At 25.3% G+C, this 15,220-nt stretch overlaps 5 protein-coding genes across 5 annotated transcripts in view; 4 read left to right on the forward strand and 1 right to left on the reverse strand.

Moving 5' to 3' along the window:
* The window catches only part of Phum_PHUM571980 (Galectin-3, putative), a gene marked incomplete at both ends in the record, with an annotated part of 1,272 nt that extends 1,023 nt beyond the window's left edge, over window positions 1–249 (forward strand). The window contains one exon of the mRNA XM_002432099.1: window positions 178–249. Within this exon, the coding sequence (XP_002432144.1) occupies window positions 178–249 (72 nt within the window). The remainder of the gene's footprint in view (window positions 1–177) is intronic.
* Window positions 250–7,227: 6,978 nt separating this feature from the next.
* On the forward strand, window positions 7,228–8,475 carry Phum_PHUM571990 (uncharacterized protein; the record flags this gene model as incomplete). The annotated part of the gene is made up of 1 exon (XM_002432100.1): window positions 7,228–8,475. The coding sequence occupies one exon, from the start codon at window positions 7,228–7,230 to the stop codon at window positions 8,473–8,475; it is 1,248 nt and encodes a 415-aa protein (XP_002432145.1).
* An 857-nt stretch (window positions 8,476–9,332) lies between these two features.
* Phum_PHUM572000 (uncharacterized protein) lies at window positions 9,333–10,544 on the forward strand (the record flags this gene model as incomplete). Its single annotated transcript, XM_002432101.1, has 1 exon — window positions 9,333–10,544. One exon carries the CDS (start codon window positions 9,333–9,335, stop codon window positions 10,542–10,544), a length of 1,212 nt encoding a protein of 403 aa, XP_002432146.1.
* A 1,494-nt stretch (window positions 10,545–12,038) lies between these two features.
* Window positions 12,039–13,286, forward strand: Phum_PHUM572010 (uncharacterized protein; the record flags this gene model as incomplete). Its single annotated transcript, XM_002432102.1, has 1 exon — window positions 12,039–13,286. One exon carries the CDS (start codon window positions 12,039–12,041, stop codon window positions 13,284–13,286), a length of 1,248 nt encoding a protein of 415 aa, XP_002432147.1.
* A 1,443-nt stretch (window positions 13,287–14,729) lies between these two features.
* Window positions 14,730–15,220, reverse strand: part of Phum_PHUM572020 (uncharacterized protein) — a gene marked incomplete at both ends in the record, with an annotated part of 2,641 nt that continues 2,150 nt past the window's right edge. Inside the window, one exon of the mRNA XM_002432103.1 lies at window positions 14,730–14,756. Coding sequence (XP_002432148.1) covers window positions 14,730–14,756 — 27 coding nt within the window. The remainder of the gene's footprint in view (window positions 14,757–15,220) is intronic.

Consider the following 15,220-nt stretch of genomic DNA (forward strand, 5'->3'; position numbering starts at 1 on the left):
TCGAATATTGAGCACGATCGATACATATTGTAGAGAGATAATAATAATAATAAAGATAAAGTATGTGAAAAAACTTTTTTTTGACGTTTCATTGAAATTTACAAAATAAAAATAAAAAAGATTTTAATTTATGTAAAAAAAAAAAAAAAAAAAAAAAAAAATATTTTTATTTATAAGGGAAAAAAAATTATCATTTTATTGAATCCATTAAATTTTTTATGTTGGCAATTATTACCAACATCGAAATAAAAAAAAAGCAAAAAAAATTAACAAAGATTTTATTTATTACGTCACAAATAAAAATTATTATTGTCGATGATTGTAGTTATAATCTGTTTTTTTCTTTTCCTTTTTGTCTTCTGCTTTTTTTTTTAAGCGGAAATAAAAAAAGTAATAAATTAATTTCCGTAGTTTTTTTTATTCAAAATAAAAAAAAAAAAAAAATCGGATCGGATGTCAACTAAAGGTTTTCAGGTTTTTTAAAATTAAAAAAAATATTAAAAAAAAAAAAAGGTTTGAGATGAATGTCGGAAACAAAGAAAATCATCAACCAATTCCAATTTTATTCTAACCTAAATAAAATTCTATTTAAATATTAAAGTGAAATAATAATAATAATAATAATAATAATAATAATAATAATAATAATAATAATAATAATAATAAAAATTAAAAAATAATAAAAAAAAAGAAAAAAAAGGTTTCTGCTAAGGGAAAAAAAAATTATTTCCTGATTTAATTTCCTGTTTTTTTTTGGTTTTTACTAAAAAAACAATTTTTTTTTTTTTGTCAAAGTTGGTAAGAAATTTCCGTTACGAAATTTTTTTTTTTTTTGTGGAAAAGTGTCATGTCAAAACCCGAAAAAAAATTGTGAAAAAATTTTTAGGTTTTTTCCCGACCGCCCCCCCTAAAAATCCAAAAAGAAATTTTTGCATATTTTCTAAAAATGAAAAGGGATTAAGGAAGAGGGTGAGGAGTGGGGGGGAGGGAGGGAGAGGGGTTGAAAAAAAAATGGGGGTAAATTTATGAGTTGATAACTGCAAAGAAAAAAAAAGTGACAAAAGGGATTGATGGAAAAAGGTTTTTTCCTTTTTTTTATTTACAACAACCACCAAATTTTTTTTTTTTTTTTACCATTATAAATTACCATGATTTTGTTTGTATATAAAATTTATTACTTTTAAGTTTGCGGTAAAAAAAATTACCGAATGAGGAGGAGAAGGAGGAGCGGGGGCGAGGGGGAGGGGAGGGGAAAGAAGAAGAAGAAAAAAAAAAGGTTTGTTTTTAATTATGAAAAATAAATAAAGATTTTCTTTATGTTATTTTTTTTTTTTTGCATTCTTTTTTTAATAACAAATATTTATTTTTTTTAAATTGGGGGGCACATAGAATGAATTTTCTTTTTCTTTTTTTTTTTTTAATTAAAAAAATAAAAAATTAAATCGTTAAAAAAAAATTACTTTTTTATTTTTTTTTCTATAATCATTTTTCTACGTTTACCACTTGATATTTACAAAAAAAAAAGAAAATGGCGGAAAATCGTAAAGAAAATTCATTAAAAGTTATTTATAAAAAAAAAAAAAAATTTAATCGTTTTTTTTTTAAAAACTTTTATGGTGTAAACGTCAAACCTTTTCGTTCAAATTTTTTTTTTCCTTTTTGTTATATAAATAAAAAAAGAACCTTTTTAGTCCGAAAAATTTAAAAAAAAAAACTTTTCTTTCTTTCTTTCTTTTTCTCTTTCTTGTCCTTCCTGTTGGAAAAACTTCAAACCCACTTATTCAAAAAAAAAAAAAAAGGAAAAAAAAAAATTTTTTTTTTCTTTTTTTCCTTTTTTTTTATTTTCGTTGACACAATTCAGTAGAAAACTTAAATAAAAAAAGAAAAATAATAATAATAAAAGAAAAGAAAGGAGGGGGGGGGAAACTAAAACTTTTTTGTCGGTTAATATCAAAAATTATTATTATTATTATTATTTGTTTGAAAATCTTGTGCCACGAAATTTTTCCTTTTGTTCTCATTAATATTTTAACAAAAAGAAAAAAAAATTGTTTGTACCTGAGGGTAAATTGTAGTCACCCCATCGTGTTTTAATTAATTTTTTTTTCACTTTCCTTTCTTTAAATTTTGATTATTAATCAAGAACCTCCCCCATTTCTTAATTACCCCCTTCCCTCAAAAAATCCTACGTGGAAAAAATTTTCCGTCGGTTTTAAATAAACAAAAAATTGAATAAAAAAAAAAACGAAAATTGTCGAGAACGAATTTTCCTTTGTCTTTTTTATTTTGAGAGAGAGGGGGTGGGGAGGGGGAAGAGGGAGAGAGAGATGGAAAAACAAACCGGAAATCATCAGGTTGACCTTTAGTAAATAATTTTTTTTAAAAAAATATTTATTACAAAGTGTAATAAAATTTTTTTTTTTATTTCAATTTTTCTTTTCGTTTCTATTTCCGGTTATCGATAAATTATTATCATAAACCGATAGAAAAACTTATCGAATTTTATTATTTTCTTTAAGAAATTATTATTTATGTCTTTCCCTCACTTCCACCCTCCCCCATTTCTTTTTCTAATTATTATTATTATTATTATTATTATTTTTATTTAAAAAAAAAAAAAAAAAAACTGAAAATCGAATTTTAAAAACAATTATTTGTACTAAAACATAAAAAATAAAGGATTTTCTTTTAATTTCAATTTTTTCTTTTTTTTAATTTAATTATAAAAAAAAAAAAGTTTTATTTTCCCGTAACTTCCGGTTTCGAATCTCCCCGCATTATAAAAAAAAAAAACATTTATTTATTAACTTTTAATGGTTTGAAACAAAAACAACGAAAAAAAAAGAAAAAAAGAAAAAGAAAGAAAAGAAAAATTTTACCTGCCAAAGTAAATTCAACGAAAGAATTTTAAAAAAAAAAAAAGGTTGGTAACACTGTTTGATGAAGGCATATCCATCCTTTTAAAAAAAATTACGTTTTCTCGTACGCGTTCTAATGTAAAAATCCAAGATTTTTAATTAAGAAAAAAAAAAAATGGGGGGAAAAAAAATTTATGAATGAAACATTAATGTTACGTAAAAAACCTGAAAACGTTAAATAATAATAATGATATAATAATAATAATAATAATAATAATAATAATAATAATAATAATAATAATAATAATAATAATAATAATAAAAGGTAAAAAAACAATTAAAAAAATTACCCAAGAATGCGGTTGTAATTAAGGATATACTTTCGGTATTTAAAAGATACAATTCATTTTTTTTCCGACACAAAAAAAAAAAAAAATCGGATGTGCAAAAAATACTTTAAGGGTTGCACTGGGGAGTCGTGGCGGGGGGGGGGTGCGATATGGTTAAGGATAATATAAAAAATAAAAAAAGGGTAGAAAATATTAAGACAGAAAGAAAAGACTCGTTACTCGTCGTGACTTGGAAAAAATAAAAAAAATAAAAATAATTTTCACGATTATTGTTTACGTTTTAAAATGTGTGAAATGAAAACACTATAAAAAAAAAGAGAGAGAGAGAGTGGGAGAGAGAGATAAATGGCGGGAGAATGAAAAAATTAAGGGTTGGTTGGATTTAGTCGTGTTGGGGGACGATGTGAAAAGTTTAGGAAAAAAAAAATTTTCCTTCACGTCTCAAATGTTTGTGTGTTGGAAAAACTGTTTCAGTCGACGTTCAAACGTTAGACGGTAAATACACGTTCGGAGTGTTTTCCTTTTTTAACGATGAACGTAGAACGTTCGCGTATTTGTTATGATACTTTTTGGATTTTAATAATTTTTTTTATTTTAATTTCGACATCATTAAAAGGTAAAAAAAAAACAAATTTATTTTTTTATTATTAAACAAAATCATCGCCATTTTGAATGTAGAAAATTTTTTTTTTTTTTTCGGCTCGAGTTTAAACGTTAAATTTTTTTTTTTTTTTTCTTATTTAAATTTAAATTTAAATTTAATTCTTTGTTGTCTTTGTTGTTGTTGTTGTTGTTTATTTATTAAATGTAATTTATTACCTTAATTAAAAATTTTAAAGCCCCCTAAAATTATTTTTAGAGTTGTTAAAAAAAAAAAAAAAAATAAGTTTGCTAATACAATTTAAATTTTATAACTTCTGACCGAATTATTATTATTATTATTATTATTATTTATTTATTTTATTTACGTTATAAATAATTAAAAATTAAATTAAAATAAATTTTCTCTCTCTCTCACTCTGTTTTTAAAATTCGCGACGCTGTCAAACCATAATTTTCAGTTAATTCGTCGTTCATTTTCATTTTAGTTTTTCTCTCTCACTCACTCTCTCTCTTTCTCTTCCTCTTGTTTCTCTCTCTTATTTTTTTTTAAATATGTCAAATGGAATTTCAATATTCGACTCCTGGAATATTCAAACCGATAAATTGTCAACGCAAAAAAAAAAAAGAAAAAAAATTTAAATTTTTTCAACTGAAATTTTTTTTGTTATCCCTGTTAAATTGTTTAGGTTAACTTTGGGGTTTTTCTTTGTAATGGGGAAGAGGGAGGGGTATAAAAAGGAAAAATGATATTTTATTAAATTTTTTTTTTTTTTTTAATTTAAACCTTCTTTTTTATTTGAAATTTAATTTCATTTTTTTAATTTCGCACACGCACGAATTTAAAAAAAAAAAATTAATTAATTAAAAAATCAGAAAGAAAGCTCAAAAAAAAAAAAAAAAATTAGAAGCTCATGTCCACCATCGGTGTAAGGCTGTCAACCTCGTTGATTGATCGATTAAACTTTACATAAAATATACATTAGGTCTGTTAGGTTTTTGTATTTATAAATTAAAAAATAAACGGTGATTTTTACATATATATATTTATACGAAGTTGATTAGTCGAAAATATGTGAATACATATATATACGATGTGAATGCGTGCGTGCGTGCGTGCGTGCGTGCGGGATGCGTTCGTTTGAACGTGTGCTCCCGACTGTGGTGTGGGTTTATGTGGGTGTTTAGGCATAACGCAATGTAAGCAAATTTTCACGTATAAAAGCCAAATGTCAAAACTGTTTAAGTTTAATTATACTTTTCTCATTTTATTTATGCACGGCTAAAAGTGTAATTATAAAAAAATAAGGCGAGACGTTGGTAACATTTATAAAATTTTATACGATATTAATTTAAATAAAAAAATAAATCATTTTTACATAATTTTTTCTTTTTTTTTTGGTTGAGTATATACGTAGACCCTGACCTATGGAATTATTTACGTAATTATTTTTTTTTATCATTATTATTATTATTATTATTATCACAACTTGATGTTTGTTTAAATGTGAAAAAATTAAATACCTTGAACGAACAAATTTTGTCGTCCGTAATAAATCATTAAAAATTTTGTTTTCCTACGCTGTTTTCCTTTTTTTTTTTTTTTTTTTTATAAAATTCATTGTCAACAGGAAAATAACAACAGCAACAGAAAAAATTCAATGAAATTTTAAATTTAGTTAAGCTTACGTTAAAAAAAAAAAAAAGTTCCGGTAAAATTTATTATTTTAAACCGAATAATTTGAAAAATCCAATTTATTTATTTTCTATAAGTTTTTTTTTTTTTATTAACGACAGCAAAATTTATTTATTAATTAATTAACGTGCGTGTGTGCGTGCGTGCACCTATTTACCATATATTTGAAATTCATTTAAATTTAAGTCTATTTATAAAAAAAAAAATTTCAATTAAAAAAAATGTCGTTATCATCAATTTTTAATTTTGTAATTTGATAAGGTAACCTTTTCACCACCCAACGAATGCACTTACTTAAAAAAAGAAAAAAATTTTCATCAGTCAATCAATCATTCTTTGTCACGAATTAATTTTTAATTTAAAATTCTTGTTAACAAAAAAAAGGCAAAAGATGTCTAAAATTATTCTTTCCTAATAAATAAAAATAAAAAAATTTTAACTAATTAAAACCCCCCCTCATCTACTCCCTCCCCTCCCTAAAAAAAAAAAATGAGTACGCTCATTTTCTTTAATTATTAATAATTTTATTAATTATTCTCACGGATTATTATTTTTTTTTTTAATAAAAAATAAAAAATACATAATAAACACGTAAATAAATAAAATAACAAGTAATCGTGCGTGTCTTTTTATTAATAATAATAATAATAATAATAATAAATTTTCTCTTATAAAAAATTCTCTCTTAATAATAATAATTATAAATGTTAGAATAAGTGACCTTGAAAATCCGATAATTTATTAATTCACGTAATAATTTTATAATATACATAATATATATAATTATTATTACGTCATTAATAATATTAATAATAATAATAATATAAAAATAGTTTATTGACCTTTGGTTTTTCCCGGAAAAAATTTTTTTGTTTTTGTTTTTGTTTTGTGAAAATTGGCAAACGTTTTTTTTTTTTTTTTTTTTTAATAAGAAAAAATTTCAAGGCAAATGTGAAATTTGATTGTTTCCGACTGAGTTTAATAAAAAAAATTTTTTTTTTCATTAAATTATTTACGGAAGAGAGAAAGAGATGGAAGAACGACGTTTTTTTAAATAAAGTCGCATGTATTATTATTCTATTTAATCGGAAAATTTCGTCTTAAGCACACGTTTAATTTAATGCTTCGTAAACATTCGAAAAAAAAAAAAATTTTCTTTTTTTTTTTTTTTGAGTTAATGGCGTAATTTTGTTGTTGTTGTTGTTGTTGTCGTGTTTAATAAGAAAAAAAAAACTAATTTTAAAGAAACATGAAAAATATTCGTGCCAATAAAATGAATAAACGATTCCACATTAAAAAGACAAAAAAAAAAATTTTTTTTTTCTCTTCTCGTTTCGAAGGGTATTTAAATGTTTAACTTAATAAAAAATGAAGGTCGTCATCATCATCATCATCATCAACGTACGGCCTAGAAATATTATTTAAAACGTTTTCCGTTGCTTTAAAGCGCTATAAACTTGAAATCAGTTTTACTTTATAGCAAAACAAATAATAAACAATTTTTTTTTAATCAGTCGTCGGCTGACGTTGTTCGAATACATTTCATTTAAATTCCAAAATTCCAACAAAATTTAAATTTAAGGGTAAATAATTATTATTATTATTATTATTTTTTCGTTAATAAAACGTTCGTTGTTATTTTTTTTTTTTATCAACATCATTATTTTTTTTTTTTTAATAAATAATTTAGTGTTTTTGAGTGTTTTTGTTTTAAAAACATACAATGACCAATAGTGAAAGACAAAGGGATGAAGAAGTTCCAAAATGGCTGACGAAAGATTTTATAGAAAATTCATTAAGGAAAATATATAATTCCGAAACGTTTAAAATAAAAAGTTTTTTCACAACGATGGCGACCGCAGTCGGAGATCATTATTGCAGTCAAATGTTTCGTGTTAATTACGAATATACCATTCGTGATAACAACACTGATAAAAAATCTTCCGTGATTGTAAAAACGATGCCGCCGGGGGATTTAGGAAAATTTTTAAGTAAAATGCCATCGTTCGATGTCGAATCGGAAGCATTGGGAATCATTCTTCCACGAGTACACGAAATGATGGCGAAAGTTTATCCGAAACAACCGAAATTATGGCCTGATTGTTATTATTATCGTGGATCTCCGGAAAATATTATCGTGATGGAAGATTTAAAATTATCCGGTTTCGTTTTAGGAAATAGATTTCAGGGTTTGGACTACGAACATTCCTCGCTTGTGATTGAATCCCTGGCTAAATTACACGCTACGTCGTTTGTTTTACTTCAAGAAAAACCGGAAACGTTTGAAAATTTAATTAAAATTTTCTCAAAAGTTGATAATGTCGAAATACTCCAAAATACAACCGAAGGTACTATTAATTTTCTAATAGAAGATATGAAAAGTTGGAACGATTTTGATAAGAAATCTATTTACATTGATAAACTATCAAAAGTTGAGGTTTTAAAACGGGTTTTGGATGTGTGGAAAAACAACGACGGAAATTTAAAAGTTCTCATACATGGGGATTCCTGGTTAAACAATTACATGTTTAAATACGGCACTGATGGTAAACTCTCCGGTATGAAATTCGTGGATTTTCAAATAACATCCGTTCATTCTCCAGCCATGGATTTGGTTTGTTTTATATTTTCGAGTGTTTTACACGATAATAAATTGGAAATGATCGACGTACTCCTGGAAAAATATTACAAAATATTTTCTGGTACTTTAAAAAAATTCGGCAGGAATCCGGAAATGATTTATCCGTTCGAAGAATTAAAAAGAAATTTCCAAAGTAAATTATTTTGGGGATTTATTGTTTTTTGCGTTTTCGTACCTTTGATGATGATGCCAAAAAAAGATGTCGTACATCCGGAAAATTTCATAATGAAAACTCAAAACGAATTTAGAAAAAAAGCATTCGGAAGTGATAAAATTCGCAAGTTACTCATTCGAATGATGGGATATTTCATTGATAAGAACGTTATTTGATAAGCAAAAAAAAAACTTCTGGAATATTCTACAACTATGAGAATACTAATAATGGAGGAGAAAATGTGAGGGTAAAGTTTAAAAAAAAAAAACAATTTGCTTTTCTCGATAAACATTTTTACATATTCAGGATACATGAAATTTTTTCATAGGAAAACAAAAAAAAAAAATTAGTATGAAAATATTTTTTCAAGGTCAAATTGCGGATCAACTTTCCTCAACAAACAGGTTTGCTTTTATCAACTACATATTGATTTACCATATAATTTATACGTCATTAATATTTATTATTATTATTATTCTTGCATTACCCGTAAAATTACGAGCAAAAAAAATTTTCGTTTTTTTTTTTAATGTTTTGAATGGGTAAATAATAATAATAATAATAATAATAATAATAATAATATTAATAATTTTATGTATCGTAATTTCCTTGTGATTAAACGCAAAAAAAAAAAAAACAAAAAAGAAAATATTTTTTAATTAATGAATAATTTAAATAAATAAATAAATAAATAAACATGACGCGTTATTATCAGTTTGTTGTTATCATTTTTTCGTTCCTTGGAACATATTATCGTAAAGTAAATGTAACGCGATATAAAAATATAAAAGAAAGAATTGTCACTTATTTATTTATTTTATTTTTTTTCTAATAATAATAATAATAATTTTTTAAAAAGATAAAAAAAAAAATTTGTTTCAGGATAGTATTGTTAATACGTTAAAACAAAAAAAAATAAATAAATAACAAAATAAAAATGACAAACGAGAGCAATCAACAAACGATTCCCGAATGGTTAAACAAAAAGTTTTTGGAAAATTCATTGAAAAAAAACTTTTCGATGTTCGATGGAATGGAATTACGGACTGTAAATGATGTTGATATAAAGGCAGCAACGTCGCCTGGAGAAAATTATGCAAGTCAAATGTATCGATGCATTCTAAACGTAACAACAGCAACAACAACGGATGGAAAACAAGAGAAAAATTTTAAAAAATCAATTATAATAAAATCCTTACCAACTGGAGAAATGAAAAAAGGTTTGGAAAAATTTTCGGCTTTCGAAAAAGAATCACAAATGCTCACGCAAATCCTTCCGCTCATGAACAATTTGTTTAAAAATCATTTTCCGGAAATGAATAAAATCGGTCCGGAATGTTATTATTACGAAAAGTCACCAAATGACGTCATCATAATGGAAGATTTAAAAGAGAAAAATTTCGTTAACGTTAATAGAATGGACGGATTGGACGAGGAACACACGACGATGGTTCTAGAAACTCTAGCTAAATTTCACGCGTCTTCAATGGTCCTGAAAAAAAATAATCCGGAATTGTTCGAGATATTTAAAAAACAAATCTGGAGCGAAGAAAATTCGGACATGGTGAAAGAATTTACCGGAAGCACGATGAAAGTTTTATCCGAAGATATATTGACGTGGACGAACACGGATTGTGGGAAAAAATATTCGGATAAATTAAAAAATTTAAAAGAGAACATAGTGAGTAAATTAGTCGATTTGCTGGAACCGGAAAAATCAAAATTAAACGTTTTAATACACGGGGATTGTTGGGTTAACAACATCATGTTCAGCTACGAGAATTCCAAGACGACGACGACGACGACTGGAAAATTATCGAAAATAAAATTAATCGATTATCAATTGTCGTGCATGAATTCTCCAGTCATAGATTTACAATATTTTTTATTCACGAGCGTACAATTCGATTTGAGATTTAAAAATTTGGATAAATTTCTTAACGTTTATTACGTTTCCCTAATGAAAGCGTTAAATACGTTAAACGGTCATCATAACGACTTCAACGATATCAAATACGATAACGAGGAAGATTTTAAAAAAGAATTCGAAAGTAAATATTTATTCGGTTTCATAGTTTTCTGCACCATTTTCCCTCATTTCACGGTTCCAGGTGACGAAACATTGAAACCCGACGAACTCGTCAAAGGAAATGAAAATAAATTAAAAAATATTTTTAAAAAAGAAAATTTAAGAAATAAATTAATCGAAGGTTTTAAATTTTTCGAAGAGAAAAATGTTTTTTAAATACCCGGAGTAAGTAGTAATTTTCAACGGGGAGGGGGTGGGGTGGGGTGGGACGGCTAAAAAATAATAATTGTACACCGATGACGTCAATTGATAAAAATGATAAAAAATAACGTGTATATATATATATATATATATATATTTATATAAATGTTAAACGGGAAAATATTTACGAATGATAAAAAAAAAAAAATTCCAGTTCGTCATCTGTTAGTTGTTTACATTTAATTATACTTTTTCAAATTGTTTCGCGTATGACTAAAAGTATATTAATTATAAACAAGGCGCAAAGTTTTAATATTTACATAATGAAATTAAATTATAAATAAATAAATAAATAATAAATTTTTTTTTAGTGATTCTGATCGATGATAATAATAATAATAATAATAATAATAATAATAATTAATTGATTTTTTTTAAAATCATTATTATCAAAACTTCAAAAATCTCGTTGATTTCATAAGAAAAATGTTTTGTAAGGAAAACACGACGGGGAAAAAGTCAATAAAATTTCACTTTAGGCTAAAAAAATAATGTTATCATGATTATGTTGATAATTAACGGGGGATTTTTGTTTTGTTTTCTGAACAAATAAAAGTCTAAAGTAATTTTCTATAAAACCCCAAAAGCTTAAAGTATTTTCGTAAAATTGTTTTTTTTTTTTTTATTTACAATCGATAAATTTTTTTTTTGAAATAAAAATGTGAATTATGTAATAATAATTAAAAAGCCGTTTGTTTACACATTTTTGTTATTTGAGGTACGTTTAAGGTTACCTCTCTAATCATAAAAAAAATTTGAGTTGATAAAAAAAAATAAAAAATGGCGTGATAACTAATTTTTTGACTAATTTTAACATTGCCTGATTAATTATTATTAATTATTAATCTTCCATGAGATATTTAAAAAAAAAAAAACATAATAACAACTTACATAAATAAAAAACTTTGGAGTAAAATTGGGTTGGAGAAAAAGAAAAAACCATCACGCATGTCTTAGTAATAATAATAATAATAAAAAATTGAACTTTGATTTTTTTTTCTTGTTTTTTATATTCAAATTTTTAAATATAAATATTATATTATTCATAATTTTTTTTATCTTTGATTTTCCTCCGAAAGAAAAAAAAAAAAAATATTCATATGATTTGATTTGTTTGTAACTGGCAAATGATAATAATATTAGTGCCAATAAATATTAAATGACTTCTCATTAAACAAAAAATTTTTTCTTCTCGTTTCGAAGGGTATTTAAATGTTTAACTTAATAGAAAATGAAGGTCGTCATCATCATCATCATCATTATCGTACGGCCTAGAAATTTTATTTAAAAACGTTTTTCCGTTCTGTCGCAGAACAAATTTATAAACAATTTTTTTTTTATTAATTAATAAAACTAATTAAATTATTTTCCATATGGTTTTTAATTTTTTAAATAAATATATATATTTATTTTATAACAGAAAAGTATTTCGCGAGTCGTAAAACCGTCATGACCAACAATCGACAAAGAGATGAAGAGCCTCCAAAATGGCTGACTCAAGATTTTATAGAAAATTCATTAAGAGAAGGTTTAGATTGCGAATCGTTTAAAATAAAAAATATGAAAATGTCAATGGCGGCCGCTGTCGGTGATCATTACGGAAGTCAAATGTTTCGCGTTAATTACACGTATTCCACCGACGATAGAAAAACGGAAAAAGAATGTTCGATTATTGTCAAATTGGTACCACCGGGTATCATGGGTGAGTTTTTAAATAAAACTCCTGCTTTTGATATCGAAGGAGAAGCATTGAAAATCGTTCTACCACGAGTACACGAAATGATGGCGAAAGTTTATCCGGAACAACCGAAATTATGGGCTGATTGTTATTATTATCGTGGTTCTCCAGAAAATATAATCATTATGGAAGATTTAAAACTATCCGGTTTCACTCTTGGTGATAGATTTGTAGGTTTAGACTTTGATCATTCTCTTCTTGTTATCGAATCCATGGCGAAACTTCACGCAACAACATACGTAATGATAGAAGAAAATTCAAAATTATTTGAAAATTTTTATAAACTTTTCTGGAATGCTGATAACGTTGAAATGTTTAAAACTATGACGGAGGGTACTATCGAATTTCTAGCAGAAGATATGAAGAATTGGAGCGATTTCGATAAGAAATCTATTTACGTTGATAAACTATCAAAAGTTGAAATTATTAAGGGAATCATAAACGTGTGGGAAAGAGATGAAAAAAATTTAAAAGTTCTCATTCATGGAGATTCCTGGTTAAATAATTTCATGTTTAGATACGGCACTGATGGTAAACTCTCCGGTATGAAATTCGTGGATTTTCAAATAATGTCGATTCATTCTCCAGCCATGGATTTGGTTTATTTTATATTTACGAGTGTTTTACACGATAATAAATTGGAAATGATCGACGTACTCCTGGAAAACTATTACAAAATATTTTCTGGAACTTTAAAAAAATTCGGCAGGGATCCGGAAATGATTTATCCGTTCGAAGAATTAAAGAAAAATTTCGAGAGTAAATTATTTTGGGGTTTTGTTGTTTTTTGCGCTTTCGTACCCATCATGATGATGCCAAAAGAAGATGTCGTACATCCGGAAGAATTCATTACAAAAAATGATAAGACGGAATTTCATAGAAAAGTTTTCGGGAAGGAAAGAATAAAAAATTTACTTATCAAAGTCATCGGATATTTTATTGATAAGAACGTTATTTGATAAACAACAAAAAAAATTTCTGGAAGTAGAAATCCTGAAATTAGAAAATGTGTGTGCGTGTGTGCGAGAAGAAGTAATATGGTGCAGGAAGAAACGTGTTAAGTTGGTAATAAACCTATCAAAATATTTTTGTTTTAAAAAATTTGAGTACCTAAATAATTTCGTCCAACAACAACGACAAACAAATCTAGGTCAATTTGTGGTATCAAATTTTGATTTAATAGTTTTATTATTATTATTATTATTTTCGTAACGAATTTAATTTTATAAGGGTTTGATTTTTATTGCATTCGTATTTAAACCACATTTTTGTTTTTTTTAAATGTTGGTAACAATGTAAAATAATAATATTTTTAATTAAAAAGTTTTTTAAATTTTTTGATTTAAGATAATAATAAAAAAAAAATAAAAAATTTTCCTTACTTAATGAAAAACAAACAAAAAAGGAAAAAAATTCCAAAATTTTGATTTTATTATTATTATTATTATTATTATTTTCGTTCTAGAATATTCGTTACGTTTTTTTACGATATTAATTTTAAAAAATTTGATGTCGATTCAAATTTATTTTAAAAAAAATTTTTTTATTCCTTCTTTTTTCTTTTCTTTTTTCTTGTTTGATTGTTCAACGCACGAACGGTTTTTTTTTCTTGTCCTGGAGTCATTAACGACTAGAATATCTCATTCCAGGTTGGGAAAAAAAAAAAAATTTATGATAAATTTTATTATTATCATGTTGTTATGTGGAATATTAAATAGAAAAAAAATGATGACGTCACGAACAAAAGTTTTCTTTTTTTTTTGTGCTACTCCTCAAAAGAATGGACCTTTTAAAGTAAAAAACCGTGTAAAACTTCAATTTATTTATATGTATGTTATCCCTAACATTCTTCAAATAATAATAATAATAATGATAATAATAATAGTAATAATAATAATAATATATTTTAACGTGAAAAGTGAAAAGTGAAAGAAAAAAAAAAATTCATACATATTATAATTAACGTCGTGAATTTTTCGTACGCCCCCAAGTGTACCCCCAAATCCTCGTCCCCGTCCTCCCCCCCCTTCATAATCCCATTTTCCTTTCATTATCATTATCATTATCATTATCATTATTGTTATTTTGTTTTGTTTTTCGATTATTTAAAATTGACAGAATAAAACAAAAAAAAAAAAGTTTTTAAGATTTCCTTCATTTTTTTTTTTGGAACAAAAGAAATTTTTTTTTTTTTGAGTGGTTTCATTTAAAAGCAGAAGAAAAAATTTTTCTTTTTTTTCGGACGATAATAATAATACAAAATTTATTTTCTTCTGCTTTTTTTTTTAACTCCCCTCCCCTTTCCTCCTCCTCCTTCCTTCCTTTTTTTTTCTTCTTTCTAGTAATAATTTCGAAAAATGTTTTTTTGGTTTTTTTTGGTTTTGGGGGGGGTTTGGAAACTCTCATATTGTGCATTGATTTGTCGGCAACTGTTTTACGAGATTTTAAATAATAATAATAATAATGATGATGATGATAAACATAAAGTTTATTTATTTTTTTTGTTCGCTGTTGCGCTTTTTCATTTTTCCATTTTTTTTTTTTTTTTATTTTCTTTTTCCTTCGAGTTTTCCTTCTCACCCCCTTCCCTCTCCTTTTTTTTCTCCTTCAACACATTTTCTCCCTTTCTGGTTTGTTTATTATTATTATTACTATTATTATTATTATTTTACGATTTTCACTCACATCTCTTTTTTTTTCGATTTGTCAGCTTTTATTTCCCATTCAATCGACTACTTTTGATTTTTTTTTCCCTTCGTATTTTCTATGCCAACATTTTATTATTATTATTATTATTATTTTTTCCCGTTCAGCGTTTTTTTTTTTTTTTTATATTTTCGTATTAATCAAATATTTGATTTCCAGTCATCTTTTATTAATAATATTTTTAACC

Source organism: Pediculus humanus, genomic scaffold (genome assembly GCF_000006295.1).
Source record: "Pediculus humanus corporis 1103172108303 genomic scaffold, whole genome shotgun sequence".
In the NCBI taxonomy this organism is placed as follows: Eukaryota; Metazoa; Arthropoda; class Insecta; order Psocodea; family Pediculidae; genus Pediculus; species Pediculus humanus.